This window comes from Oncorhynchus kisutch, linkage group LG5 (assembly GCF_002021735.2).
Source record: "Oncorhynchus kisutch isolate 150728-3 linkage group LG5, Okis_V2, whole genome shotgun sequence".
Lineage (NCBI taxonomy): Eukaryota > Metazoa > Chordata > Actinopteri > Salmoniformes > Salmonidae > Oncorhynchus > Oncorhynchus kisutch.
In genome coordinates this window covers 38,859,606-38,886,966 of record NC_034178.2, presented here as the reverse complement: position 1 = coordinate 38,886,966, position 27,361 = coordinate 38,859,606, and the positions used below count along the sequence as shown (strand labels likewise).

Sequence of the window (27,361 nt, the reverse complement as noted above, 5' to 3'; positions counted from 1 at the left end):
GGTTGAGAGAATGCCAAGAGTGTGCAAAGCTGTCATCAAGGAAAAGGGTGGCTACTTTGAAGAATCTTAAATCTCAAATAGATTTTAATTTGTTTGACACTTTTTTGGTTACTACATGATTCCATATGTGTTATTTCATAGTGTTGATGTCTTCACTATTATTCTACAATGTAGAAAATATTAGTTGGTGTGTTCAAACTTTTGACTGTTATTGCATGTAGTATTTATATAAATATATATATCTGTATCCATAATGTCCATGTTTCTAGTAGATAGACCATATGGTTCAAAATAAAATAGCCAATCAACAATGGTATTATTTTCAATTACCTCTGCCACCAGTTTGACGCCAAAACAGTGACAACAAATACATATTGACATCGTAAAATAAGTACAAGTGTTTAAGAAGACTCTGAAACCATAATCAATAGCCACAGCCATTATGGAAATCAAGTTGCATTAAGATTGGCCTCATTGCTGCTTTCTGACCGGCTATCTGTAAACGCTCTCATCCTCAGGCTAGCACACCACACACATTATCGGAAAGGCAGGTAGAGGAGATGAGAGGAGGATTGAGAAAATAGGGTAGGAAAGGAAGTTTGGAAGAGATGTTGGTGGGTTTGCATGAGTGGTGTGCTATCTTGCTTCTAAACATTTAAATGAATCCATACTCCTGTGTTGAGGTAGCTGCACTTTTTGGCAGATAGATAGAAAAAACTCCTCCACAAAAAACCTCAGAGGCCATCCATTTGAACAAATAGGAAAAGGAGCACATTTTCTAACACTACAAACAAATATTCTGCCTTTAAAAGCTTCCTAACGCTTAAGTTTTATATTTGACTTGTATGCTTGCGTCTGAAGTAAGCTGCTGGGACTATACTGAACAAAAATATAAACGCAACATGCAACAATTTCAAAGATTTTACAGAGTTACAGTTCATATATGGAAATCAGTCCATTTAAATTCATTAATTAGACCCTAGTCTACGTATTTCACGTGACTGGGACATCTGTTGGTCACAGATAACTTCTTTAAAAAAGTATGGGTGAGGATAACCCATACTTTTGATAAATTATGGCGCCGGAGGGGCTCTTAATCAACCATGCTATTTTGTTAGTTTTTCACGTCGTTCGTATCTTGTTTTGTACATAATGTTGCTGCTACTGTCTCTTATGACTGAAAAGAGCTTCTGGACATTAGAACTGCGATTACTCACCTCAAATTGGACAAAGAGTTTTTCTTCAATGAGTCGGACGGGAGGGATATACTACGGACACCCGACCAGGCCCGTCATTCGCTGGAGAAGGAAATGGTGATGTTGCAGAAAAAGATCAGGGTACCTTGTGAGGATCAGGCGACGAGTGGCCAATCTGCCCTTGCTTTCCATCCTGCTAGCTAATGTTCAATCATAGGAAAGTAAATGTGACAAACTGAAAGCACGTATATCCTACCCAATGGGACATTTAAAGACTGGAATATTTTATTTTTCACAATTCGTGGCTGAATGACAAAATTAAGACCATAAAGCTGGCGGGTTATACACTCAATCGGCAGGATAGAACAGCAGCCTCTGGTAAGACACAGCCTATAGGGAGGAGGTCAGACTGACCGTTTGGTGCAAGGACAACAGCCTCACCCTCAATGTGATCAAGACACTGGAGATGATTGTGGACGTCAGGAAAAGGAGGACCGAGCACACTCCCATTCTCATCGATGGGGCTGTAGTGAAGTAGGTTGAGAACTTCAAGTTCCTTGGTGTTCACATCACCAAAAAACTAACACGGTCGAAGCACACCAAGACAGTCGTTGAGAGGGCACAAAAAAAACCTATTCCCCCTCAGGAGACTCAAAAGATTTGTCATGTGTCCTCAGATCCTCAAAAGGTTTTACAGTTGCACCATCGAGAACATCCTGACGGGTTGCTGGTATGGCAACTGCTCAACCTCCGACCGCAAGTAATTACAGAGGGTAGACCGTGTGGCCAAGTACATCACTGAGCTTCCTGCCATCCAGGATCTTCAGGAGCCATACGTCTGAACAGCTAATCAAATGTCTACTCAGACTATTTGAAATTGCCCCCACTTTAATAACTCTACCTACATGTACATATTACATCAATTTCCTCGACACCGGTGCCCCCGCACATTGACGCTGTACCGGTACCCCCTGTTTATACAGTGGCAAGAAAAAGTATGTGAACCCATTGGAATTACCTGGATTTCTGCATAAATTGGCCACCAAATTTGATCTGATCTTCATCTAAGTCACAACAGTAGACACAGTCTGCTTAAAGTAATAGCACACAAACAAGGATATGTTTTCATGTCTTTATTGAACATACTGCGTAAACATTCACAGTGCAGGGTGGATAAAGTATGTGAACCATTGAATTTAATAACTGGCAATAACCTCAGCTAAACATTTTCTGCAGCTGCAGATCAGACCTGCACAGACGTGCAGCAATGGGTGTTTCATGAAACATGGGACCAACACTTTACATGTTACCGTTTATACTTTTGTTCGGTGTAGATTGCTGTTAAAATTAGATGATTGTCCTCCATTTCCCTCTACATGAGAGGCGTTTAGAAAGGCTATAGGCCTACCGTTGGTGATGCACACATTTATGATCTAGCATGTAGGACATAGGAGGGTCTGTGTGTAGTATTGTATCTCTTTATGTGTGTGTGTGTGTGTGTGTGTGTGCGTGTGTGTGTGTGTGTGTGTGTGTGTGTGTGTGTGTGTGTGTGTGTGTGTGTGTGTGTGTGTGTGTGTGTGTGTGTGTGTGTGTGTGTGTGAGTGGTAATGACCCAGCACCACAAGGACACATCTGAGGCGGATGTGGCTATGTCAGATGTCCCCGGACGTGTCTCAGTTAAGCGGAGAAAGGAGCAAAAGAAACACAAGCTGTGTTGATCTGATAACTATCACTCAGTCACCCCCATGCACCCGCACTGCTCCTGCTGCTGCGGTCTGCTGTTCTGTTCTGTTCTCTCTCTCTCTCTCCATGTAATACATGAAGGCCCGTGCCCGGGGCAAGGTGTTGCACATCTAATGCTTGTCATTCTTCCTGTTTTCCTGTGTTTAGTTACAATCCCCCCTCCTCAAGGTGATGACTGTTGATCTGAGTGACGGAGCAGTTTCCTGTGTTTAGTTACAATCCCCCCTCCTCAAGGTGATGACTGTTGATCTGAGTGACGGAGCAGTTTCCTGTGTTTAGTTACAATCCCCCCTCCTCAAGGTGATGACTGTTGATCTGAGTGACGGAGCAGTTTCCTGTGTTTAGTTACAATCCCCCCTCCTCAAGGAGATGACTGTTGATCTGAGTGACGGAGCAGTTTCGTGTTTAGTTACAATCCCCCCTCCTCAAGGTGATGACTGTTGATCTGAGTGACGGAGCAGTTTCCTGTGTTTAGTTACAATCCCCCCTCCTCAAGGAGATGACTGTTGATCTGAGTGACGGAGCAGTTTCCTGTGTTTAGTTACAATCCCCCCTCCTCAAGGTGATGACTGTTGATCTGAGTGACGGAGCAGTTTCCTGTGTTTAGTTACAATCCCCCCTCCTCAAGGTGATGACTGTTGATCTGAGTGACGGAGCAGTTTCCTGTGTTTAGTTACAATCCCCCCTCCTCAAGGTGATGACTGTTGATCTGAGTGACGGAGCAGTTTCCTGTGTTTAGTTACAATCCCCCCTCCTCAAGGAGATGACTGTTGATCTGAGTGACGGAGCAGTTTCCTGTGTTTAGTTACAATCCCCCCTCCTCAAGGTGATGACTGTTGATCTGAGAGTGACGGAGCAGTTTCCTGTGTTTAGTTACAATCCCCCCTCCTCAAGGAGATGACTGTTGATCTGAGTGACGGAGTAGTTTCCTGTGTTTAGTTACAATCCCCCCTCCTCAAGGAGATGACTGTTGATCTGAGTGACGGAGCAGTTGCAATGTTGATGCGCTGAGGCCTCCTCTATTCAATTCAATTTGCTTTATTGGCATGACGCAACAATGTACATATTGCCAAAGCGTACTTCGGAGATGAAGTGATACATTTACAATATTAACATAATTCAAATAATAATAATCAATATTGTCAACAGGACAATTAGTAACAGCAATAATACAATTAAAAAACAAAAAAACAATAGCAATGGCATAGAGGTCTCCTCACTCGGTGTTCAGCTCTGTAGGAATGAGTTGTAAGATCTGAATCCCGCTTATTAGGATATATAGTATATCTGAATATGTGAAGAGGGTATTGTTCGTGTATTCAGATCTTTGATTTGTATGTGGAGATTTTTGTTAGAGACATGCAAAGTATATTTTCTTCTACAATTCAAGATGAAAGCGCTAGGCACGTACAGCACAACAATGTTAAAGACATCAGTTATTTAAAACTTTAACAGGATCAGATGTATCAAATATGCAGTGTAGTGTACCGTATATACTGTATACCAGGGTATTTGGAAAAAGCCAAGGGATGGATTTTCAATACCGTCAATACCGGAATATTTGTAGCTACTTTTTAAGTTAATACCTGCAGTCAACTTGAGCAATATCTTAAGAGATAAAGCTGATTCCGTTCTTCATTTCACCTGTCTCATCATTTGACATTATGAAGCTTACCGTACGTAGTTTCCCAGAACAGTTGAGCCAGTCACGTGTTTCTGTGTAAATAGCACAACGGGAGACGGAGGGAGCTGGTGAGTTCATAGCGTTTTATATCTATCAGTTGTGTGGCGCACATGAGCTGATGAAGTTACACTTGTATGTAATTCACTGCTAAATGTTTGCCATCAGATATCTTAGAATGGCTTTCTGCCAGAAGTCAAGGAGCTCTGGATGAGTTATCTGTATAGCTGCCATTTTTTTCTCCTCTTCTCCCCTCTCCTCCCTCGTGTTCACGTGCTCTTCTTCCTTCACGTGCTCGTCTTCCTCTTCTTCATGCATCACAATTTTGTTCATTTGCACAATTTCTCTCGTTCACTTTCACTTGTAAATGTCCACACTCACTGAAATGTACATTCAGTAGCTACTAGCTATGCTTGTATATCTTTATGAGCTGGATTTACCTGTCTTTGCAATTAGTTTATGTTTGTTTTCCGGCCAATGGGCTTTTCTTGCATTTTTAGCAGCCCCTTGTGTGCTATGCCGGTAATACCGTAAATCCCGGGATGAGATACGTAAGTATGGTATGACAATATGGAAATCTGGATTACCGCCCAATCCTAGTATCAAATGTATCAGATGTATCAAGTCTTTAGGTACAAATTTTACATGAAGTCTTCCTGGAAATGGATCCCATTAATTTCAAATCAAAAACAATGTTTATTTTGTCTCACTCAATTTATTAATTGACTGAAGAAGCCTACTTATTAATACTGTGTATGCAGGAACAATGGGATTTTCCCGTCAGCAGTGTGTTTTTTTGTGGTGCAGGTTTGATTACATTCTAACAAACTATTTCCCCACTGATAATAATACATGTTACACATCCTTTGGAAGGGATATTAGACCCGCCTTTGCCTCAAATGGCAGTTCATCCGTGCTTTATGGTATGTGTTTGTGATGACTTTGCTCCCTCTCTGAATATTCACTCTGTGTGGTTTATTTCCTCTCTCCCATATGGTTGATTTGAATATGTCAGAGCTGTCTTGTAAGCCCATATGGGCCAATGCTTAACGGAGAGGAGGATGAAGGATGAAATCCCCAAGGTGGAGCGAATCTGTCTTGACAGGAAAAGTTGGGAAAGGAGTTGGGACTTACTCTCTCACTAACAAGCCACATACTCTTGTGCTCTGAAATAAACGTTTCCCAAGTTTAACTCTAGTTCACCCCTCCTATACCCAAACAGTGACTGAGTCATTTGAACTTAGGAAGACAGGAAGAGCTGCTGTGAAAATCACGTCTTTGCCACCTTGCTCCGTTATTACCGGGTGAATCGCAAACATATTTTTATTTACTGCATTCGATTAACCCGCCAGCCTCTCAGTTGATACAGGGCCTTGATGGATTGAGCTTATTTTCTGTGGGCTTCGGAGTCAGCTTTGCCTGAGCTACATGGCAAATTGGCTGTGAATTTTTTTCTTCTTTAGTTTATCCTCTCTTCTCCCTCTTGCTGTAGAGAGAGAGACCAGGCTGAGGAAATTGACGGGGTAGTACGAATAAACTAACAGGTCTGCTCTCCGTCTGTAGCTGGGTCCGTGCTTTGACCCTGTCTTTTGATTGAGGTCACTGCCTTTCTAAATTGTCATGGGCACTTGTCATCCTGAACGTGGAACATCTTTACGCTTATCCTCAAAACCCAGGATAAATTATGCATGAACCTCAGGCGCCCCAGTCTCACACATGGTGTGCCAAACACACTTCCTAAACCTGTCAGTCTTCGCTCTCTTTACACACACATTCTCTCCTCTCACTTTCACATCTTTCCTCCTGTCTTTCCCCTCATCTCCCTCTCTCTCTCTCTCTCTCTCTCTCTCTCTCTCTCTCTCTCTCCCCATCTCCCTCTCTCTCTCTCCCTCTCTCTCTCTGTTCTTCATTCTTGTTCTCTTTTTTTATAAAAAAACATGTAAACTGTATCTAGCTCTCAGTTCAACTACAGGGCTCTTTCTCTTTCACCCGACCTCTTATATTTAGCATGCAGTCTTTTTGGGGGGAGTGCGGAGGGCCGTGTATTTCCAGTAACATGCAAGCCCTGTCTCTTTCTGGGTTTTGGAGACACGCAGTGTCCTTGTGTTCAAGCTGTTAGCGTGGGAATCTCTCAGGTCCCTCTGGGTAGTGTGTGACCGTTTAAAGACTAAAGCGGGGCTAGTTTCTGGTCTGTCTGAAGCAAAACAGTTTACCCTCTTTCTACCGCCTAGCAGAGTAAACCTCTGGGCACGGGATGAACTGTTCAGAAGGGTTTCTGTTTAGTGAACATAAAAACTTGATCAGTTTTTTCTGTGCACTCAGCTGAGGCTGACTCCTAAGGAATGCAGAAAGCTGTGTTTGTATCTGGGTAATTACTCCATTTAGTTCCAGGAGGAAGCCAGCCAATCTACCTGAACTGTGACTCACCTTGCTCTAACGTTAGTAATTACCCTTTAGAAAGTCTCCACCAACCCCATGCACACCTCCACCTCTCCTGGGCTGGAAATAGACTCTTCCCCACTGAGACGATCTTGCTGGCAGAGGATGAGAACCGTGGTTGGACACAGCTGATGAACGTGCGTGTGTGCGGGAAGGGTCCAGGTTTAGGTTGGCTTTCTGGTGCAATGAAATCTCTGTTTCAGTAGCTAAAAGGTATACACAAATAAATGTGTTATTTCACTTACTCTCAAAGTGTCTCATTAATTAAACAATGTAGGCTTATTCATCGAATTATGTCTTGACTTGTATTTTTACTGTGTGGGATTTTGTCAGTGAATCCAAAATCTACTTATCTACTTCCTTAGTGTCAGATGAACTCGTGGATACCATTTTTATGTCTCTTCAAAATCCCAAACTATCGTTTCAACAGAACACAACCGTAAAGTGTGCCGTGACTTCATGGCTTAATGAACTCTGAACCCATCGTGAACCCATCTACCCATCTCAGTTGCATTTGACATTCAATAACCTCGTCCTTGTTTTTTTCATCCTCAGCTAGAGAGTTACACTACATGACCTCGAAGAGTCTAGCTGACTGGTGAATGACCCTGTGGCTGCTTATTGGCTTGGCGAATCCAAGGTTGTCCGTGTAGAACTGGGACTCTTTAACATCCCCATAGGCACCTGCTTTTGTGTTAAGGGTTTGTAGCTTGTTTTTGCTTTCTGACTCGTTTGATGCCAGTGTAGCCCGTTTTCTGTTTGTGACTCACTTTACTTTCGCATTGGTTGGTACTCCCACTCCCTCCAACTGGGAGAAATAGAGATGGAGAGGCAACAGCAGGTGCCGTGTTACTGTGTGCATGTGTGTGTATGTGTGCAGACACAGCTCTGTTTGCCGTAATAGGACCCTAGTGTCATGGTGTGTGTGAGCTGCTTGTTAACAGTTATCAGCAGTGGCGCTTTACACCTCTGCCTGTAGCTGTGTACACATTGCAACACACACACACACACACACACACACACACAACCATAGCGACCACAAGGAGTGGTGCTCTCAGGGGCGTGGAACCATGTGTGTGTCCGTGTGTGCGTGTGTTTGCACCTGTGTAAGTTGTACATCAACCACACTGTAAAACATCTCAGCAGCGGTTTGTTTATCTGCATTTAGTAGACAAAATGGAGTATCGGATTTGATTTACAGCACAATTTCCACTGCAGGCTTTCCTGCTTCATTACACCAATATCCTTACCCCCCCCCCCCCCCTCTCTCTCTCTCTCTCTCTCTCTCGCTCTCTCTCTCTCTCTCTCTCTCTCCCAATGACTGCCTGTAGTGTGGTAGTGCTCTTTGTTTCATGTCTTCCTTCATCTCTCTCTCTCTCTCTCTCTCTCTCTCAATGACTGCCTGTAGTGTGGTAGTGCTCTTTGTTTCATGTCTTCCTTAATCTCTCTCTCTCTCTCTCTCTCCATCCTCTGTTTCCCACATTTGTACTCCAGAGCTGAAGTTCCCTCCTCCTCCTCCCTTCCAGTGCTCCCTCTCTCCCCCTCTTTCTTCCCAGGTAGGCCTACCCCTGGGTGAGGGGGAGCGGAGCGCTCTGAGCTAATTGACATGAAGACAAGTCCCTAGGCAGGGCAACCCGTGGAATAGTGGGAGTCCCAGAGCTGTGCTGCTTGTTTGTGATGTGTTTTGTATCAGATGGGGTCGGGGAGGAGACGGGAAGTATGCAGTGTTCTTCTGGAAATTGGATGTCCCGCGTGGCTCGTCAGGTGAGGTGTTCGTGCGCCCCCTGACTGAGAGCATTGTGGAGAGAGACGGGGGAGAGGGAGACAGAAGGTGGGATAACAGGGAGAGTGGGGATGCACTAAGAAGGACCTCAACTCTCATTATGTTTGGCGTGCTCCAGAGTGTGCAGTGTTAGCGCAGTAAGATGCGATATTGAGCACTCTCTGTTCTTGGTTTTTAATGGTTATTTACATTTCCAACGGTACCATTTATGACACAGAAGGGGTTTTGATTAGGCATGTGGTTCGAAGACGACTAATGGCTCGGCTCTAGCTGTGTCTTAACTGAGAGATGGGTGGGAATATATCCCGATTCAAGTGAGAGAAATAAAACTAATATTGGCTAAATGTGACGGCTAGAAGTCTATTTTTATTTAACAAAAAAAACATGTATTCTGCTTTTTTATTATTGAATGGAAGTACCGAGGTTAAGTAAATAATTTATTCTGAAGTCATTTATCTTCTACCTATTGATTCTATCTATCAATAAATGGAGCTCTCCACTAATGTGTAGATTGAATGTAGGTTTATTGGAATGCACCATTAGGCCGTGGTAGATGGGGGTGGGGGCTGAATATATCATGTCCGTGTTCAGTCAGCGGTGATGGGAACAGAATAGGGGACAAACCATTCTTCATCAGGTCCAGTAAATTCATCATCTCATTTTTTATCTTCCCTCTAATGGGTCTCTCAAGGATGAGTGTATAGCATAAGGTGAAATATGGCCTGGTGTCAATCTGTTTAAATCGAAATGAGATGTCATTATCTCTTCCGAGGAGGGAGCGATGGGGAGATTGAGAGGGAGAAGCAAGGAGTGAGTGATTCAGATGGATATCAGGTCAGATATGCACGGGAAAATAGAATGAAAATAGAGGTGAATCTAATGCTATGTAAATGAAGACAAAACTGTGTTGATTATAGCTCTGTGTTAAGCTCTCCCTCCAAAACATGTATACACTTATCTTCTGTATAATGTACAAGGTAGGATCAGTCTGTCCTGTTGTTGCTGTGACTCTCTGGTCCCGGTAACTCACAACATGATGCCCAGAGAGACAGAGATGAGAAATAGACAGGTGAAGTGAATACACACAGTAGTAGCATGTAGAGAGAGAGACAGACACAGAGGCAGAGGCGAGGGCCCCCATTGTAAATAGTTGACACGCTGTCTCGCGTTGATCAATGTGGTTGGATTCCTCTTGTCTTTCAACGTGCACACAGTAATGTCACCCTCGCCCCCTTCACCTCCATTGGGAGCGGTTTGGTGTGTATAGATCACCTCCTCTCTGTTCTCTCGTCTATCTCTCTCTGCACCCCTTTGATGTGTGGGATCTGCGTGAGGTGAGATAGGTTTAAGTTTGACACACACAAGTGCATGTGCATATGCACTCAAGCAGACACACGGACGAACAGACGGACGGACGGACAGACAGACAGAGATATGATGTTATGGGTTTGATTTTTGGAATTTCATCAGATGAAATTATCTATCAAAAACAAATCCCAGTCACTCAGGCATACAATGTTAGTAGTGACTCTGTTCCCTTTATCTCCAGCCTTTTAAAATCATGTTTATACTCAATACTTAAGTTCAAGGGTGTCACTAGTTGCCAATCAATCAAGTGCAACTGTGGTTTAGTGTGTTCAGAGAACACAATTCATTCTGAGATACATTTCGGTTTGTAGACGAGAGATAACTGAAATCAATGCTTCTGTCTTCCTATGCTCCTTCCATAAGCTTGATACCAAACTACACCCACCATGACCCTCCCTTCCCCCCGGCCCACACACCGCTCAACCCCCTTACCCTAACCCTAGTTCCCCCCTAATCTCAATCTTAATAATTACATTTGGTTGTCCCTGGAGCAATACATTTCCCAGGTATGTTTTATCTCCTGCTAAAAATACGTTCCAGCAGCTCTAGTTATTTATTAGCTGGATTCACCTCACCAGTCCGCTGCCTTATCGCAAATTGCTGGAAGCCGTTAACACCAGGCATTTTACTTACAAAGTCTAATAAGGGGAATATTTTGCTTCACCACAGTGAGTCTGAGCGGATGACTTCGGTACTCCGTGTCAAGCTGTGACTGAGGTGCGGCTACGCTCTGGAAAATACGATTTTGTATTTTCTGCACCCTCCCTCTCCACAAATGCGTAGTTTTTTTAAACTAATTTTTAAAGCTTTTGGCTTGTATCTAAGGCATCTAGCAGAGATTCAGCTCATTTTAGAGTCACAGTACCTTGCAGGTGCTTTGGCAGTATTTGACAGTTGTTAAACGTGATGTGGGGGACAAAGTCTTTGCTGGTGTATGGATAGCATGTGGTACTTCCTGAAATAAATCCAATACGCTAGGGAGAGCAGTAAGTAGACTTAGCAGGACAGTAATGACTTCTTTTGCGGTTCCACCCCCTGATGAATGTTCCCACGTAATCTACTGTGTGTGTGTGTGTGTGTGTGTGTGTGTGTGTGTGTGTGTGTGTGTGTGTGTGTGTGTGTGTGTGTGTGTGTGTGTGTGTGTGTGTGTGTGTGTGTGTGTGTGTGTGTTTGTGTGACGTGTATGCATTTGAGGAGTGCCCTATGCAAGCCACAATTCATCACACTAACCAAAATGAAATCTCTCTGATAAATATCTTGAAACACACATACACACACAGGCTTGCAGCTCTCTGTAAGATATCTCCCACCCAGGTCTCTTTGGCAACAGTATTTGATTTGGTTTAAAAGCTTCAGCGCCACCAGATGGTTGTCCAGACATGAAGCAGTGGGTTTGTCATTAGCAGAGGGCAGGGTGGGTGGGTGATGGATTCCAAGGGGGTGGGCTAGGGGACTCTTTATTTGGGGCCGCGTTGAGCCCTAGGAGGGTGGAAGCACCTCGCCTGGGCGTTAATTGTATTACTGTACACTGTGTCCGGCTCTCATCCGCATCCCATACTGCAGAATTACACTCTGCAACTTCTGCTCCTGACAAAACTATGTTTATTGGCTCTATGTTTATCTGTGTAATTGAATACCCCCCCCCCCCCCCCCCCACACACACACACAAAAATAAAAATCTGGCACTGGGCATGTAGCTTTACTCATTCAGCTGTCTTAATCTTGACAGGAGAAATGCATTCATCTTTCATATCTCCATTTCAACGTTCACCACGACCGTGACGCAGGCCATATTTGTTAGGACAAACTGAGAACCAGAACCCAGGGAGAAGAACCTCTGAAAGAGAGCGATAAAGAGAGACCGAGACCAATACAATCAGAGAAGCATATTGTAATTACACCTTAGACTTGCTGGTTAGCCTTGGGTGGGATCAGTACACAGGTCACAGGTGCCCATATGGATCCAAAAGGAGTTGGAAACGACTGCTGTAAAACACTGATGAATTCACATGCTGGAACACCTCAGCATGCAAAGCACTCTGTGAGAGGTCGTAGGTCAGGAAATTGGGAAATACAGGAATAATCACTGTGTGTCATAGAAAGAGCAGATGATTCATTGACTTTTACAACAGTGTATGGGTTGAACATAAAGACCCTGAGCTCATATGCGTATTGGAGCTGCATTGACCTGGTCTTGACCCCTAAGGTTAAGTCTCTGGCTTGCAGGAGCAGTGAAGGCCTGGGCTATTGATTCTGAATTACTAATCAGATAGTATTTGCAAGAGGCCTATAATCTCAGTCAGACGCTGACTCAAGTAAGCATTTCATTTTGTCCACTGTATACTGTAACTCTCTCCATGTCTTTACCATATATTGACTATGACTTCTTTATGAAAGTGCCAGTGAACTAGTGATGAGCATTTAATGCTTTAAGTAGATCGGTTCGGTTTCAGTGTGATTATTACAAATATAATCCCGGTTTTCATTATTTTCCCATGATGGTAGTGACTGCCCATTATCACTTATTAATCATCAATTATTTTACATGAATTTACTTTACTAAAATATTTGTTTTATATGATTACTTTGTTATTTAATTCCAAGTCCTCATTTAATCTCTATAGAGCTGCTGCCTGACAAAATCACGAGTTTACTAGTTCTTTGAAGTAAATAAGGCATACTTTTATGACTGCTAAGAACCAACTATTAATCACTTAGATCATGTATTTTGAGGCTTTCGAAGAAACTGCTTTCTGTGCTTCTGGATGGAGCGTTCTCTCTCTCTCTCGCTCTGTCTGCTCCGCACAGACCGGACAACTGCTTTCTGTCCTTCTGGATGGAGCGTTCTCTCTCTCTCTCTCTCTCTCTCTCTCTCTCTCTCTCTCTCTCTCTCTCTCTCTCTCTCTCTGTCTGCTCCGAACAGACGGGACAACTGCTTTCTGTCCTTCTGGATGGAGCGTTCTCTCTCTCTCTCTCTCTCTCTCTCTCTCTCTCTCTCTCTCTCTCTCTCTCTCTCTCTCTCTCTGTCTGCTCCGCACAGACGGGACAACTGCTTTCTGTCCTTCTGTATGGAGCGTTCTCTCTCTCTCTCTCTCTCTCTCTCTCTCTCTCTCTCTCTCTCTGTCTGCTCCGCACAGACCGGACAACTGCTTTCTGTCCTTCTGGATGGAGCGTTCTCTCTCTCTCTCTCTCTCTCTCTCTCTCTCTCTCTCTGTCTGCTCCACACAGACCGGACAACTGCTTTCTGTCCTTCTGGATGGAGCGTTTTCTCTCTCTCTCTCTCTCTCTCTCTCTGTCTGCTCCACACAGACCCGGACAACTGCTTTCTGTCCTTCTGGATGGAGCGTTTTCTCTCTCTCTCTCTCTCTCTCTCTCTCTCTCTCTCTCTCTCTCTCTGTCTGCTCCACACAGACCGGACAACTGCTTTCTGTCCTTCTGGATGGAACGTTCTCTCTCTCTCTCTCTCTCTCTCTCTCTCTCTCTCTCTGTCTGCTCCGCACAGACCGGACAACTGCTTTCTGTCCTTCTGGATGGAACGTTCTCTCTCTCTCTCTCTCTCTCTGTCTGCTCCACACAGACCGGACAACTGCTTTCTGTCCTTCTGGATGGAACGTTCTCTCTCTCTCTCTCTCTCTCTCTCTCTCTCTCTGTCTGCTCCGCACAGATCGGACAACTGCTTTCTGTCCTTCTGGATGGAGCGTTCTCTCTCTCTCTCTCTCTCTGTCTGCTCCGCACAGACCGGACAACTGCTTTCTGTCCTTCTGGATGGAGCGTTCTCTCTCTCTCTCTCTCTCTCTCTCTCTCTCTCTCTCTCTCTCTCTCTCTCTCTCTCTCTCTCTCTGTCTGCTCCAAACAGACGGGACAACTGCTTTCTGTCCTTCTGGATGGAGCGTTCTCTCTCTCTCTCTCTCTCTGTCTGCTCCGCACAGACAGGACAACTGCTTTCTGTCCTTCTGGACGGAGCGTTCTCTCTCTCTCTCTCTCTCTCTCTCTCTCTCTGTCTGCTCCGCACAGACCGGACAACTACTTTCTGTCCTTCTGGATGGAGCCTTCTCTCTCACTCTCTCTGTCTGCTCCACACAGACCGGACAACTGCTTTCTGTCCTTCTGGATGGAGTGCTCTCTCTCTCTCTCTCTCTCTCTCTCGCTCTCTCTGTCTGCTCCACACAGACCAGACAACTGCTTTCTGTCCTTCTGGATGGAGCGTTCTCTCTCTCTCTCTCTCTCTGTCTGCTCCGCACAGACCGGACAAGTGAAAGCGGGCCACAATGGATTATGGTCCTTGCAGTTAATTACCACATTTTCTGAGCTAACTTTGTAGAATATTGCATTGTGGGAAAAATGCAACTACTACATCACACGTTTCAGGCTTGATCTTATTTATCTCTACAGAAACTACACATCGAGCTCACAGAAAAGAAACAAACGGAATGGAATATAAATAATTGAACCAATATCGTCAATTAGTTGTTTTAAAAATGATTTAATCGCTCAGCAGTACTTGAAGAATATTGAGTGTGATGGCTGTTATATATTATATTTTTTATTATTATGCTCCGTCTCATTCAATCTGAAGAGGAGCTGCCCTTGTAACAGTGGAGCATGTGAGCTGGCGTCATTCACTGATTCCATATTCATCCCCCACACTCAATACAATGAGTCCTAATTGTTGAAACGAAGCTACGGCAAAGAGGCTTGATGCAATAGGTGCTAATACATTCACCATGCCATGATGCAATGACAGAGTAATGTGTACATGTCAATGACTGCCTGTAGTGTGGTAGTGCTCTTTGTTTCATGTCTTCCTTCATCTCTCTCTCTTTCTTTCTCTGTCTCTCTCTCTCTCTCTCTCTCTCTCTCCTTAGTCCCCAGACCATTTACATTATGAATATGTGCGTGCTTGTGTGTTTGTGTGCACTTGTGCGCACGTGTGCATGTGCATGTGTCTCCATGCATGCGAGTTTGTGTTTCCCTGACTGCTGAGAGCCCCAGTGCATTGACCTTGGCGGGAATGTGCCAGCTAGCTCCGTGGCTCATGCCCAGCTTTTGTAACTAAATGAGAGCAGGAAGCAGGAAGTGCTGTGCTATTTCAAGGTCCCTACGTCTTTTAACCTCTGGGCCTCTGTTCTGGGGTCAGTCCATCCTGCTCAAGTAGCCCACCCCCCTCGACCTTTCTGAATGCCCTTGCTCTGGTCAAGAGGGTTGGCTGTGTTGACTTAGTTTCCGTCCTGTGCTGTAACTGTAACTGTAGTCTGTTTACTGACGTTTCCATTCTGCATTGGAGCTGTAGATCATCTCTTCTCAGCTGTCATATATAGCCACTGCATTGGAGAGGCTCTTAGAGAGGGATAATCACGGTCAGGCTTTCATCTGCAGGGAGCCTCTCAGCCATAGAAGTCACAGTACTGTATGTGGTGTGTTTGTGTGGCTGTGATTGTATCCTGTGTGCTGTAAAGCCTTAGTTTCCCCATGCTTAGAGGTTGTTGGTTGACTTTACCAAGCCTTACTTTTAGAGAGTCTCTCTCTCTCTCTCTCTTTCTCTCTCTCTCTCCCTCTCCCTCTCTCTCTGCTGCTCCCTCTGGATGCTCCTAACAGGGCAGCCATCATTACTCCGCTTATGTCATTAGGGCTAACAGTGTGTCCTGGAGCTTGGCTGGGCTGGCTCATCATGATGCAGGCGAGGTGTGGATTCACCCACCCTGCGAGGAGACATCTCATCTCTCAGATTAATCACATCCTTTGCTCCCCACTGCTCTCTCTGACACTTTGTCGCTCCCAGATGACACTCCTCTACCAACACAAACCCTCACGCCTCTGTGCCCGATACAGCAGAGATCTCTGATTGGATGAGATGAGGTCAGAAGCCCCACCCCATCCACATGGTTTTGTTTTGACCTTATATTACAGATGGAGGGGTGGGGATTGTTGTGTCTGACATTCAGTACTAGCTTTAACCTGACTGTCCTCAATGTCATGAAGACAGACCACTAAGCCACAGGAGCCCAAGGAGCCCAGAACAACATAACAGTGTTCTTTATAATGGCTCCCCTCACAAGTCTAAGAGCTGTCATTTGTCACTACACTACCATACTGCCACTTTTATCCTGGTCAGCCCCGTTTTATTTGTGTACTCATTCTTTATTTACCCAGATGGCCCCTTTGAGCTTAACAACGTCTTTTCTGAGGGAGACCTGGTCAAAACAACAGTAGCATACACCATACACTACACGCTACAGGGTCATGCATCAAAAAGGACAATACCGTAGCAGCACACTGGAGCTTAGAAAAAGAGCTCAGACAACATTGAGTGCTAGAGGACATAGATCCATCCTTATGATTATTGAAATGTCACATGAGAATTGCATGAGTTATTAGGAGAGCAGTCCATTTCCCCTTTCACTGTAATGCAGAGAGAGCGAGAGAGACGTGCAGTAGCAGATGTCTGTTGTCTGCACTTGGGTTTTGCTAAGTGGCATCTGTTATGGATTGTTTTATATGTACTGACCTTCAAGGCTCCGTTTAGGAAAAAAAAGAAACGACTGCATCTAATTTCTCTTTAGTTCCTGCCCTCCGTGAATGCCACAGATGAATGCAGATTTTTTACGGGAAGACGACGCCCACAAATCACCCTTCCATCCTCCACCAATCAGCCGGAACATTACTAAAGATCACCCACAGTCCTCTGCTCTACATTCTTATGAGATGACTGCTCCCTCACGGGGGTAGCACTGTACTGTGGATTTGGTCATTGCTGTCGGGCCATGCTATAAAAGACTTCTCTAACCTTTACCGTAAACATATCCATAACCCTAAATAAAAACACAGATTTAGCTTTTCTTTTTTTTTAAACATGCTACTGTAGGTTCCACAAAAATCCCATTAAACATGAAGGACTTGGATGCAACCCTTCATCTAATTTATTATAAAGTGTGTCTCTTCTTGTGTTTCCTCCTATAGTGTCTGTTGAAGTGTATGAACTACGGTTGCAAAGGGAGGGTATATTACTGGAAACTATCAACATTTACCAGTAAACTACCAGAATTGTTTGAAAACAAGTCTAAGAAGAGGTAGATGTGTTTTATGTGCACTATTTCTGTGCTTCCTCTTCTTAAATTTAGTTTTTGCATCTTTTACATTCAGTAATGTACACCAGCTTCAAACAGCTGAAGATTCTGGAAAATATATTTAACTTCGGTTTAAATGGTACAATGATTCTGTACACTATACTTGCTTGTTTTGTCCCATAGCAACCAGGAAATGGCAGAGCAATTTCTGCATAGTGCACCTTTAAATAAGATGGTGTCATTGGTGTCTTTAAGAGTCTATTGATGCGTCCGTGCATCAATCAAAGTATAACATAATACAAAAATCCGACAGTTCGAGATAGAGATATCTGTTTTTGCTTTGTCTCGATCCACCGCATCCGCCAATTCCGGCCTTCCACATCTGTAGCGGAAGGTGGCCGAGCTACAGTGGTGTTTGTCAGACCATGAGACGTCCCGAAAATCGTTCTTCTAAAAAAAAAACATACAACCCATACAGACGAATAGAAGTATGGAGGTAGTTTAGTGCCAACAAAAATAAGTGGTAAAATATTCCCTGAGCATTCACATACATTATCTCCTCGATATGGGACAGACAATTCAAAATCTGATTTCTTATGATTTCTGTTTTACTACCTTTTTTTTACCATTTATGAATGTGTTATTCAGTGCTTTTCTATTGGCTATAGCAGTCAAGGCCATTCAATTATATTTTACCCCCCCCCCCCCCCCCCCCCAGCGGTTATTATGAGATTTTTTTGTCACTGGCCTACACACAATACCTCATAATGTATAAAAAATGAAAAAATGAAAAATAATGTATAAAAAATGAAAAAATACATGTATTGGGTCAATAAGTATAAGTATTCCCTTACTTATTGGCAGGACAAATTAAGTTCAGACTCACTCTGTGTGCAATAACAGTGTTTAACATGATTTTTGAATGAATACCTCATCTTTGTACCCCACACATGCAATTATGTGTAAGGTCATTGAATACATTGAATATTCCTTTGAGCATGATGAAGTTATTAATCACACTTTGAATGTTATATCAATACATCCAGTCACTACAGAGATAGAGGCATCCTTCATAACTTAGTTGCCAGAGAGGATGGAAACCACTCAGGGATTTGACCATGAGGCCAATGTTGACTTTAAAACAGTTACAGAGTTTAATGGTTGTGATAGGAAAAAACTGAGGATGGTTCAACAACATTGTAGTTATTTCACAATACTAACCCTTTTAACAGAGTGAAAAGAAGGAAGCCTGTGCAGAATAAAACATATTCCAAAACATGCATCCTGTTTGCAATGAGGCACTAAAGTTTTTCAGGATAAAAAGTTAAAGGTTAAATAAAAAAAAATGTAAAAAAATTAGGCACAGGCAAAATACTACAGGATAACCTGCTTGAGTCTGCTTTCCACTAGGCACTGCGAGATAAATTCACCTTTCAGCAGGAAAATAACCTAAAACAGGCCAAATCTACACTGCAGTTGATCACCAAGAAGACATTGAATGTTTCTGAATGGCCAAGTTACCATTTTGACTTAAAAATCAAATTGAAAATCTATGGCAAAACCTGAAAATGGTTGTCTATGTCACGCCCTGACCTTAGAGAGCCTTTTATTCTCTAATTTGGTTAGGTCGGAGTGTGATTAGGGTGGGAATTCTAGTTTTTGTATTTCTATGTTGGCCTGGTATGATTCCCAATCAGAGGCAACTGTCTATCGTTGACCCTGATTGGCGATCATATTTAGGCAGCCTTTTTCCCACTGGGTTTTTGTGGGATCTTGTTTTTGTGTTGATGCCTGTGAGCTCAACAGAACGTCACGTATCGTTTATTCTTCATTGTTTTGTTGTTCGGTTCTCCTTAAAATAAAAAGATGTCGAACCGATTCCACGCTGCGCTTTGGTCCGAGTATGCTTCTAACGACAATCGCGACAGAAGATCCCACCACAACTGGACCAAGCAGTGTGCCCGGGAGGAGATGGCATCCTGGTATTTGGGGGAGGTCGAGGAGAGAATATCCTGGACTTGGGAGGATGTCTTGGCAAGACACGAAAGCCTGCCGTGGAAACAGACGCAAGAAGAGAAGGGAGGATAGCGACCATGCCAGGGTTTGCGACCACATAGAAGCCAAAAGACAGCCCAAATTTGTTTTGTGGGTGGGGGGGCACACGTGGTGGTTAGCGGAGCCGAGGGGTGAGCCAGAGCCAGTCTGGGAGAAGAGGGAGAAACTGGCGGACAGCGAACGGAGAGAGTCAGAGACTGTTAGTGAGAGAGATGAGATCAGAGAGTTGTTGGGTTGGTATATGATGCACGACATTCGCCCTAAGGAGCGTGTCATCAGTTTGCTGCCACCTGAGTCAGCTCTCCATACTCGTCCTGAGGAGTGTGCTAGCAGTCTGGTTAAAACTGTGCCGACTCCACGCACCAGGTCTCCAGTACACCTCCACAGCCCTGGATGTCCTGTGCCAGCTCTCCGCACTCGCCTTGAGGAACGTGTCATTTGTCCGGTACCATGTGTGCCGGCTCTATGCACCAAGGCTCCAGTACGCCTTCACTGCCCAGTACGTCCTGTGCTTCCTCCTTTCACTCTCCCTGAAGTGCGTGTCCCCCAGTCCGGTACGTCCTGTGCCTGCTCCGTGCGGAGTGTGTCATTGTTCCGGCACCATCTGTGCCAGCTCTACGCACCAAGTCTCCAGTGCGCCTCCACAGCCCAGTACGTCCTGTGCCTCCTCCTTTCACTCTCCCTGAAGTGCGTGTCCCCAGTCCGGTACGTCCTGTGCCTGCTCCTCGCACTCTCCCTCAAGTGCGCCTTACAGTCAGGTACGTCCTGTGCCTGCTCCTCACACTTTCCCTCAAGTGTGTGTCCCCAGTCCAGAGACTCCAGCGAGGGTTCCTAGTCCAGAGCCTCCTGCGGGGGTTCCCAGTCCAGAGCCTCCTGCGAAGGTTCCCAGTCCAGAGCCTCCTGTGAGAGTTCTTAGTCCAGAGCCTCCAGCGAGGGTTCCTAGTCCAGAGCCTCCAGCGATGGTTCCCAGTCCAGAGCCTCCAGCGAGGGTTCCTAGTCCAGAGCCTCCAGCGACGATTCCCAGTCCAGAGCCTCCAGCGAGGGTTCCTAGTCCAGAGCCTCCAGCGATGGTTCCCAGTCCAGAGCCTCCAGCGATGGTTCCCAGTCCAGAGCCTCCAGCGAGGGTTCCTAGTCCAGAGCCTCCAGCGAGGGTTCCCGGTCCAGAGCCTCCAGCGAGGGTTCCTGGTCCAGAGCCTCCAGCGAGGGTTCCTAGTCCAGAGCCTCCAGCGAGGGTTCCTAGTCCAGAGCCTCCAGCGAGGGTTCCTAGTCCAGAGCCTCCAGCGAGGGTTCCTAGTCCAGAGCCTCCAGTGAGGGTTCCTAGTCCAGAGCCTCCAGCGAGGGTTCCTCGTCCAAAGCCTCCAGCGAGGGTTCCTAGTCCAGAGCCTCCAGCGAGGGTTCCTAGTCCAGAGCCTCCAGCGAGAGTTCTTAGTCCAGAGCCTCCAGCGAGGGTTCCTAGTCCAGAGCCTCCAGCGATGGTTCCCAGTCCAGAGCCTCCAATGATGATCCACGGTCCGGAGCCTCTGTCGATGATCCATAGATAATATGGGATTTTGTTTTGTGTTGATGCCTGTGAGCTCTACAGAATGTCATGTATCGTTTATTCTTTATTGTTTTGTTGTTCGGTTCTCCTTAAAATAAAAAGCTGCACTTTGGTCTGAGTACGATTACAATGACGATCGTTACAGTCTAGCAATGATCAACAACCAATTTGACAGAGCTTGAAGAATGTTGAAACTCCTAGAAACTCCTAGACAATATGGACACTGTATTTGTTGTCAATGTTTTGGCGTCAAAATAGTGGTAGTTGTGAAAAAAGTCCAAAGTTGGACGAGTTGCAGAGGTAATTGAAAATAATGCCACTGTTGATTAGATGCTTTTTTCATTAGTTAGGCAATTTTCTCTTGAACCATATGATCTATCTTCTAGAAACTCATGGACAATATGGACACTGTATGAATTATTTTAAGTTATTAAATATAAATGACCAAAGTTCCGATAGATAGCAATACATTTTCTGTTAATAACCAGAATTACTGAAGATTCTGGTAACTTTGCAATCGTAGTATGAACAAAGAACTAGGGAAATATATATAAGGGATTTACTCCTGTGTCGTGGTTTCAATGTGTACAGTATCTGGATATAAACAGATGGCTGTGCCTACTGAAACATGAATGGGCTATGTCCTTCACAGTGGCAGAATGGGCCTTGTTTTGTGATAGGGGCATAAAGGAACCCATGGCAGCCCCTGTGTTTATAATTGCAGAGGACAAAAGGTTGTGTTAACAGTAGCAGGAGTGTCTGCCTTCACAGTGGAGGTGTCAGTGTTGACTTTGTGTTTGGCTCAGCGACCATGTCCTCGGCAGACCGCTTATTAATTAGCATCAGTGTAAATGGAGCGACCATCCATCGTGCTTGCTGTCTCCTGTCTATAGCAGATCAATGCAGTGAGGAGAGGAGGGAGACGGGCGCTTGGGGCTGCCGCGCGTCTTCAAGTGGATTTCCACGACACTAAAGACCCATTTGAGTAATGTTCCTCCGACACTCTCTTGTGTTGCCTTCCAGTGTTTCAGCTTCATGGACGATGCACTGGCTCTTTGGGCTTTACAGCTCGCTCTCTCTCTCTACCCTTCTCTCTCTCTCTTTATCGCTCTCTTTCTCTATCTCTCTGTCTTTCTCTCCTTCTCTTTCTGACTCTCACCTCTCTCTCTTTCTCTATCTCTCTGTCTTTCTCTCCTTCTCTCCTTCTCTTTCTGTCTCTCGCCTCTCTCTCTTGCTTGCTTCTCTTTCTCTATCCTTCTCTCTCTTTCTCTCTCTCTCTTTCTCTAATTGCTATCTCTCTACCCTTCTCTCTCTCTTTCTTTCTCTCTTTATCCCTCTCTTTCTCACCTCTCTCCCTCGCTCATCTGTGTACTGCTCTCACTGCCTTTGGCTGAGACTGTGGTGGACTCACCCCATGCCGGGTGGTATTTGCTCCGGGGACTGATTCCCTCTCATCTCTGCTTCTCTCCCTACCCAGTCTCAACTCCATACCCTAGGCCCAACTACAGCCCCTATCCTATAGCCAAATGCCAAGAGCAAACTACCAGCCCCGATTCCTCGCACCCCCCATCCACAGCCCCGGCCCCATACCATCTTAATCCCTACCCCAGACCCTGTGCCTGTCCCTCTGCCTGGGGATCTGGTCACCCACCAGAGAACTATCACTATTACAGCCTTGCAAGTTTTATTTAACGTGACAGCTGTTACTCTCTGATCACCACGGTGCAAGTGTTTTGGACTGCCACTATGTGTATGTGTTCGTGAGAGAATAAGAAAGGACTGTGTTTTGTATTCATGTTAGCAGGTTTTAGTGTGTGTATGTGTGTGTTCGTGTGTGTTTTCCTGCCGCGGCTGTCCTTCAGCAGTAAAGAGGTATTGGAGAGAGATGTAAAGAATGCTAATGAAATGTAACACGGGAGAGAGGACTGCCCTGGCTGGCTCACACAGCGCTGTGTTTTTGTGTGTGTGTTTGACCGTGTGTGTTTGACCGTGTGTGTGTGTGTGTGTGACCGTGTGTGTGTGTGTGTGTTTGACCGTGTGTGTGTGTGTGTGTGTGTGTGTGTGTGTTTGACCGTGTGTGTGTGTGTGTGTGTTTGTGTGTGTGTGTGTGTGTGTGTGTGTTTCTGGACACCCCATGCTACCTCCTCGAACCACTGAGGAGAAAAAAGTGTATAAAAAAGCCAAGGTTAAGTACATGAACACAGGATTCGGTTCTGCATTTTAATTAAGTGAGAGCAAACAGGCAGCAATAGCTTCAATGGCTGGCCCACCGTGATGGATGGATGGATGGCAGGAACCAGTGTTCTCCATATCTCTTCTCAATAGGAACTTTTGTGTGACTCACTCTGTGTGGAAACAAAGACAGGGTCAGCCAAAGTTTCAGGCTTTTTCAGCATTACTGGCAGTACGTACAAGTGTTGTGGTTGGCATTTTGCATGATGTGTTTGTGTCGGTGTGTTTACATTCTGTCCTTGCTGATCACCCCTTTCAAATATACAGTTGAAGTAGGAAGTTAATATACACTTAGGTTGGAGTCATTAAAACTCGTTTTTCAACCACTCCACAAATTTCTTGTTAACAAACTATAGTTTTGGTAAGTCGGTTAGGACATCTACTTTGTGCATGACACAAGTAATTTTTCCAACAATTATTTACACAATTGTACACAAATGACAAAATTGTTTTCACTGTCAGAAGTTTACATACACTAAGGGACCTACTGCCTTTAAACAGCTTGGGAAATTCCAGAAAATGATGTCATAGCTTCTGATAGGCTAATTGACATAAGTTGTAGGTGTACCTGTGGATGTATTTCAAGGCCTACCTTCAAACGGAGTGCCTCTTTGCTTGACGCCATGGAAAATCAAAAGAAATCAGCCAAGACCCCAAAAATTGTAGACATATACAAGTCTGGTTCATCCTTGGGAGCAATTTACAAACGCCTGAAGGTACCACGTTCATCTGTACAAATAATAGTACACAAGTATAAACACCATGGGACCACGCAGCCGTCATCCGCTCAGGAAGGAGATGCATTCTGTCTCCTAGAGATGTACGTACTTTGGTGCGAAAAGTGCAAATCAATCCCAGAACAACAGCATAGGACCTTGTGAAGATGCTGGAGGAAACAGGTACAAAAGTATCTATATCCACAGTAAAACGAGTCCTATATCAACATAACCTGAAAGGCCGCTCAGCAAGGAAGAAGCCTCTGCTCCAAAACCGCCATAAAAAAGCCAGACTACGGTTTGCAACTGTACATGGGGACAAAGATCGTACTTTTTGGAGAAATGTCTGGTCTGATGAAACAAAAATGGAACTGTTTGGCCATAATGACCATTTGTGGGAAAATGGGGGAGGCTTGCAAGCCGAAGAACACCATCCCAACTGTGAAGCGCGGGGGTGGCAGCATCATGTTGTCGGGGTGCTTTGCTGCAGGAGGGACTGGAGCACTTCACAAAATATAATATCATGAGGGAGGAAAATTATGTGGATATATTGAAGCAACATCTCAAGACATCAATCAGCTCTGTCAGAAGGAATGGGCCTGAATTCACCCAATTTATTGTGGGAAGCTTATGGAAGGCTACCCAAAATGTTTGACCCAAGTTAAACAATTTAAATACTAATTGAGTGTATGTAAACATCTGACCCACTGGGAATGTGATGAAAGAAATAAAAGCTGAAATAAATCATTCTCTCTACTATTATTCTGACATTTCACATTCTTAAAATTAAGTGGTGATCCGAACAGGCCGAAGACAGGGAATTTTTACTAGAATTAAATGTCAGGAATTGTTAAACTGAGTTGAAATGTATTTCACAAAGGTGTATGTAAACTTCCGACTTCAACTGTAGCTCTATATGATTTCTCTATATGATTTCTCTATCCTAGTGAATCTGGAGGTTGACATTGCGGGTACTATTGGTCTTTCCAAATCACAACTCACAAATCACAAATCACAATTGGTCTTGCCTATCACAACTTCATTCTCCTTGTGAAAGCACCAATGGCACCTTCATTCTCTATTTCCAGGACACTGCAGAACTGTCTACTGTATTGGGCTTTCTGTTAATGCTGAGGCCTGAGCCGTGCAGAGGTTTTATAGTTCTACACTCGGAGCCTTATTAGATTCAATCTCCCATTATCATTATCATTACTGCAGAGTATGACAAAAATGTCAGACCCCAATCTCTCTCTCATAAGAGCACATTCCTCTAATAGGAAAGGAGAAGCCTATTAGGTCAAAATTCATTTAGGCCAGGACAGCAGAATGGAACCTCTGGCAGCCGGATTAGATCATAGGAGACATCCCTAGCATTACCTCCACTTTTAAACAAGGACTTTCTCAAGTTAACACTATATGGCCTATGCAATGAATCTTAATAAGTTGCTGTTTTTTAGACAGGGTCTTTCCCATCACTAGTGCATGACTGCTGGTGGTGTGTGTGTCTGTGCGCGCAAGTGCACGTGCTTGTGTGTGGTTTGTGTGTGTCTGCTGCATTGCTGGCTGTGTTGATGTTGATCGTCTCTGACAGGGTCTCGGAGAGCAGGGAAGTGGTGACTTGTGGTAGATGAGATAGAGAGCAGTGGATAGGAGGGCAGGAGGTGGATGTGTTGAATGGTAATTGCAGTGTTCTCCTTAGGTGCTTTTGCCCATAGTTTGCTAAATCTATTACTCCTTAAGCAAATACAGTATTCCATGTGTTTTATTAAACCTTGTGAGCCCTTGTGACTGTTTTTAAACTGACACTACACGTCGAAGGCTATTCCCTCCTCTGTCTTCCCTCCTTTCTCTTCCTCTGGAAATACAAAGAAGGACTCTGTTCTTTTATCCCTGCCTCCTCTCTTCCTCCCCTCCTCTCCTCCTGCTGAACAGTTGCCAGGCAGCAGGCTGCCCATCACAGTGACCCGGATACTGTCGTTAGGAGAGCGGTCTGGGCTGTAAAAAATAGTCCCCCGTCCCCCCCCACAATGACCGGACACTACATAGCTCTGTCCTCTTCTCCTCTCATCCCTAGTTTCCTCTCGCCTCCCCATGTTGTCATCGGCACGGACGTTAATATGATTCTGCTACAGTGGTGGAGGATAGTTTTCACTGCAGCCCTGGGCCTCTGTGCTGGACTTTGGCACTGTGAACTGACTGACTCCTTTAATGGACACCGGTGTAGACAGTGGCTTGCTGCTAAATGACTCACCGGCGTCCGAATGCGGTGCAGCCGTGGGAAGGAAGGAAATGAGCTAACACGGTATGTGTGTTAGAGAAAGCGAGTGAAGGCTCAGAGACAAAAAGGGAGAGAGGGACGGTGAATGACAGAAAGAGAGGCAGGAAGAAGGACAGTGAGAAGATTGGTTTGGTGTGGATTGAGAGGTATTGGGAATTGACAATGTAGTTCATGGAAAAGCCATAGACTGTCATTGACATTAACAGTCATGCTCAAGGTTACATCCCCAAGAATTAAAGAAGAGAAAAAACAAAGAGTCACCCGTTGTTCATACCAATCCCTTATGTACCCACAATATCCAGCGAGAAGCCTTTCAAATTCTATTATGCTTTGATTGTCATCTGTGGTGGCCCAGTGTCCATGGTGACGCAGTGAGTAAGGAAGTAACCACACTGTGTTCTCTTACCTGTGACGCTCTCTCTCTGTCTGTCCTTATAGCCGCAGGTGGCCATTTTATGTCAGATGAGATGTAGAATGGCAGTTACCCCCAGGTACTGCCAAAGCCCATTTGTGGCACAGCAAGTTGGGGGGGGGGGGGGGGGGGGGGGGCATGGGTGACTCTTAACCAAAACCCTGAGCAGCCAGCAGCTCACATCCCAGAGCCGCAGTCACAATGGGCCTGGCGTGATCAGATCTGACAAAGGATGGAGCACACACATGCACACACATACATAAACACACACACACAGCCATCATCCTCTCTTCCCGTCTCATATCCACCTCTATGATGGAGCGGTCCTACCTCATCCTACAACATCCTACCTCAGGCTGGTCCCCTGCTCTGTGCCTCAATGTTCAGAGACCCTCCTCTCTTTACCAATGAGCTGCACTATGTATCTGTATTCACACCTATGTTTAAGGATGTTATTGTGTCTTTCGTGGTAGGATGTTTTGGGGAGTCATTGTAAGCACTGTTTGAGGTGCCGGTTGAGTAATTCAACTGTGTTCAAGTCACAGTCAGACTCTGTTTCTTAATGAGTTATTTTTTGTTCTACAACAGTAAGCGAGTGCAGTGCCATGTAGGTGACATCCTTGTCTTTTCTCTCCTCCACACAGCGCTGACAGGAGGGCAGCCTGGGGCCACGCAAGGGAGCCAAGATGGCCGAGTGCCTGGGACCAGACTCAGGAGAGCGGCTGAGGAGTCCTACTGGGCCTACTCAGGTGTGTGTGTGTGTGTGTGTGCAGCATGGTTATTACTCGCTCTCCTCTGTCTCCCCCCTCCCCTGCCCACTCGCCCCCTATCCTCCTGCTCTTTGGAGAAGAGGC

The 27,361-nt window shown here is 45.0% G+C and overlaps 1 protein-coding gene across 1 annotated transcript in view; it reads left to right on the top strand.

The window, feature by feature from the left end:
* The window catches only part of ptprga (protein tyrosine phosphatase receptor type Ga), a 281,211-nt gene that overhangs the window by 51,619 nt on the left and 202,231 nt on the right, over positions 1 to 27,361 (top strand). The window contains exon 2 of the mRNA XM_020483255.2: positions 27,152 to 27,256. Coding sequence (XP_020338844.2) covers positions 27,152 to 27,256 — 105 coding nt within the window. The remainder of the gene's footprint in view (positions 1 to 27,151; positions 27,257 to 27,361) is intronic.